General features: G+C 25.8%; 1 protein-coding gene across 1 annotated transcript; it reads left to right on the forward strand.

Annotated features, from left to right (window-relative positions):
• The first annotated feature begins 2,856 nt into the window (after positions 1 to 2,856).
• Positions 2,857 to 3,258, forward strand: LOC124943083 (putative F-box protein At2g02030). Its single transcript, XM_047483644.1, has one exon. The coding sequence runs from the start codon at positions 2,857 to 2,859 to the stop codon at positions 3,256 to 3,258; it is 402 nt and encodes a 133-aa protein (XP_047339600.1).
• Positions 3,259 to 4,573: the final 1,315 nt, after the last annotated feature.

The raw sequence follows: 4,573 nt of genomic DNA on the forward strand, positions 1-4,573 counted from the left end.
TTATTTTACACATTTTATATGAATTTCTCATCAAATTCGTCTCTCATTTCTTCTTAGGTCTAGGTATTTCTTAATTTGACATTCATTTTCCTTAGGTATAAGTAGCACGAGAAGTTGAGGTGGGCAACGACGACGCGACGAAGGAGGGCGACGACGACGTAAGAGAGATCTAGAAGAAAAAATTCGATCTTGATTTGAAGAAAAATGGGAAGCAAAAGAAGACGATGATTTGAAATCAAGAGGAACCCGATAATTTTCTTTCTCCACATATTTAGATTTTTTTTATTATTATTTTTTTTATAACAAAACCTAATAAGATATTTTATAAGAAACTATAATTAAAATTGTATTTTAATGAATAATATTAATATTTTAATTATTATATATAATACAAAAATATAAAATATATTATATATATATATAAAATAATACAAATATATTTAACTCTATATTTTGATATATTTTAAATAATTGATAAATATTTTAATTTAATTTATAATATTATTATAAATATATATTTTTATACAAACTATTATAAAATTAAATTATTATTTTTTAATAAAAATAATAATTAATGATATTGTTTAACCAAAATAAAATTTTATATATATATAGTTTTGAAACAAGAGTTTATGGTGTTGACATAAAAAAGATGGTTCAATATTATTTTTAATAGACATTTCACATATATTTATTTAATATTTTGACTTTTAATGTATAATAAACTGTTTTTGAAATTTTTGAGAGGATATAATAAAGCTGAAATAATTATGTACAAAAGAGAAAAAAATAAAAACATATTTTCCTCAAATATTATTTTCGCCAATTTAAGATAGTGTGATAATTCATGTTAAATTTTTTTTAATTAAATTAATAAAACTAAAAAACTAAATTTTTGAATAAATGACCATATTTGTATTATTTTATTTTAGTTGTATTTTAAAAAAAATTATAAAGAAAAATTATAATAAATTTGAGATTAGATAACTTCACAAAATATTAATAAAATGGAAATGTGAAAGAATATACACAATATGAAAACCGTTTATAGTATAGTGTGATTAAATTATTTTAATATAGAAATTTTGATTTTTTTTTTATAAATTTATCCGTTTGCATCGCATGGAAATCATTTTAGTTATAATAAGTTCTAACACAAATAACTTATTTAATCTCAAGAAATTAAAATGTCTCAAAATATTAATAACAACATCATTTTAGCAAATTAAATTTTTATAATTTTTACCCAAGAATTTAGAATGGCTCCAACACTTAAGGAACCGTTAAGTGTGCCAATTCATTTTATAATTTCTACACAAGAAATTAGAATGATTCCAACATCTATAATTAAAATCATATAACATACATCATTCATCTCACAATTTTTTTACACAAGAAATTGGAGTGATTTCAACATCAATGACTAGAGACAATTTAACAAGTCTGATTTTTACCAAAAATCATTGACTATCCCTTCATTTCATAATATTTCTATACAAGAAATTAGAATGATTTCAACATCAATGACTAAAGTCATTTTAACTAGTCTGATTTCTAACAAGAAATCATTGACTATCCATTCATATAATAATTTATATACAAGAAATTTGAATGAGTCCACCATAAACGACTTGTGTCATTTTATAACACATCAGATTTCTACGAAAGAAATCATTGGCTCCATTCATATAATAATTTCTATACAAGAAATTTGAATGATTCCATCATAAATGACTAGCATCATTTTTATAACACATCAGATTTTTACGAAAGTAGCCAATTAATTTGTGGCTAATGTCGCCAAATATACGTTGATATATATAAACAGTACATAAGCCTATTCAAAGACCGCGCTAAAAAATTTCGACTTAAGTTCAACAACATTTGTTTATATTATGTTTTTGAAATTACCAAGAAACTATTTATTGTTTATATATATATTATTCATTCAGATTTTAACTATTTCTCTCACTTTAATTTATTATTATTTTATATTTTAATTAAAACAATACTTTAATAATTCTCTTTCTTAAATTTTATTATTTATTAAAATATTTTAATATTAATTAAATTAAAATCAATATATAATCATTTAAAATTATTAAAATATTATATATATATATTAATATTAATACACTTAAATATAAATTTATTATTAAAAATAATTTTAAATTATACATTTTTATATGTCTTCTAAATTATATATATCAACCCAATTAATCCCAAAGTTCATATAATTTGAATAGAGATTATAAACCAAATTTAATTTTGAATAAAAGTATTATAATTTAGTGATAAGTATTTTAAAAAATTATAAATCAAATTATTTCTAGGCATTTAACTAATGTTTTTATAATTTCTAATTTAGTACGTATATATTTATTAAATATATATATATATATATTTATTGTTACTAAAAATTAATTAATTTGATTTTCTCCTTATTATTATTTTTATTTTAAAATATATTTCAAAATAAATAAAAATGAAAGAGTAAGAAATAATTATTAAGAGAGGACAAAAAAAAAAGATAAATAATCAATAGAGATGTAGATATTGATACATCGTTATTAAACTAAATTTAGAATGAGCTCTCTACAATGTCAAATTATTAGGTCCTATTACTACTTATAGGCTAAGCCCTAGTCTTGAGTAAAGACCCAAGTTTCTTGTTGACCTAATCCCATAAAATAAAATAAAAATTAAAATAAAATTAGGCCTAATCATATCTATTTATTTAGGACTTAGCTTGTAAGTTATATTCTTCTTATTCCTATTCGCATGCATGTGTTTGGTGAGTACTGTTATCATACAAGTTAATTTCCTTATCTTCTTGCATTATACAGTCCTTAGAAAATGTTGCAATTGCCAAATGAGATTCTAGAAGAGATTCTGTGTAGATTGTCTGTTAAGTGTCTGCTCCGTTTTAGATGTGTATCTAAATCATGGTTTGCCGTAATCAGTAGCCCCAATTTTGTCAAATTGCATCTGAACCGATCAGTCCAAACCAAGAGAAATCTTAGGCTCATCCGACAGAACAAATTTGATCTCTTTCGTGAGGATTTGATTCCCTCCCTGCGATGTTCTTCAACAGGTGTTTTCGATTCCATTCCATTGACGTTTCGAAATTATGGACTTGTGCCTAAATGTTCCTGTGATGGCTTGATTTGCATGGCCAAACGCGGTCGCATTCAATATATTAGTTTTTGGAATCCTTCGACCATAAGGCATTATGTACCTGCAACCTTGTTTTGGTGATCGCTTGATTTGCATGCCAAAGATCCGTGCCATTGACAATGTCTTCTTGTGGAATCCATCGACCAGAAAGTCAATACAACTTCCTTACGCATCAATAGAAATCGCAAACCAGTTTGAAAGAAAAATTCAATGTCAGTGTTAATTGGTGAATATCGAATGGGTTACGATAACATCAATGACGATTACAAGGTGGTGAGAATTGTGATACTTTTAAGTACAAATTATGGCATCTTGGATTATGAGGTTAAGATTTATAGTTTAAGATCAAATTCCTGGCATAGGCTAGAGAAGTTTCCTCTATGTCCCAATTGGAAAGGGCTTGACTATCCCATTGTTGGTGGGGGCTTTTCATTTTATGTCAACTGTGAAATCAGATTTAAAAAGTGAAAGCTTGATTGTTGCATTTGATCTTGGGACGGAAAAATGCAGAGTACTCCCACAACCAGAGTACCGCGGTCCTCATTTAAATTTATGTTTAAGCAATTTTGAAGGATGTCTTTCGTTATGTTGTAATTACGAATCATCGATTGTGGATGTGTTTTGCGGAAGGAATATGGTAGGAAGAATGAACATTGGTCGAGATTGATTACCACTGTCACCAACTTTTAACACGAATCGCTATTTGATACCTATTGCTTATTCAATAGTGGTAAGAAAGTATGGTTGAACATGGGAATTATGAATAAATTTGTTTTGTATAATTTAGAACAGAAGTCAGTTGAGGAGATTGGGGTATACGATACAAGATTAACTAACCTCCTTTACACTTGCCTTGAAAGTCTTGTCGATGTTCCAGCAGCAAGTGTATGTAACTAAATATATGTCAAATTTGATTTACAAATTAGAAATTGGTTCTCTTTAATCTCGGGATATTTTTTGTTTTGTAGGAACAATATTCCTATTTCAAATATATGTATTTTCCTCATATAACTATTAGAAATTTGCATTCTTGAATCACTTTTTCTGTCATATTTACCTTGATGTTGTGTTATACAAGTCATTTAATTCCTTTGAATATGTTTTTTCACTTGCATTGATTTGAATCTTAATTCAATATTTGTGGTTCTTTTTTTTACAGACGGAGATAGAGCAAGTGGTGTAAAATTGCTGTTGAGATAAATTGTTGAAGAAACCAATCAAATATTGGGGTAGTGTTTTAAGAACATTTCAAGATATTAAATTTAGACATTAATACCATATTGTTGTAGGTCATGCAACACCTTTCTCCTTTTTATTGAAGATCTTCAAATGCTTCTCTTAACTAGTTTTGATCGAGAAAGTTTTTCAGATACTTATTTTCACAAATTAGTAATGA

This window comes from Impatiens glandulifera, chromosome 6 (assembly GCF_907164915.1).
Source record: "Impatiens glandulifera chromosome 6, dImpGla2.1, whole genome shotgun sequence".
Taxonomy (NCBI): Eukaryota; Viridiplantae; Streptophyta; class Magnoliopsida; order Ericales; family Balsaminaceae; genus Impatiens; species Impatiens glandulifera.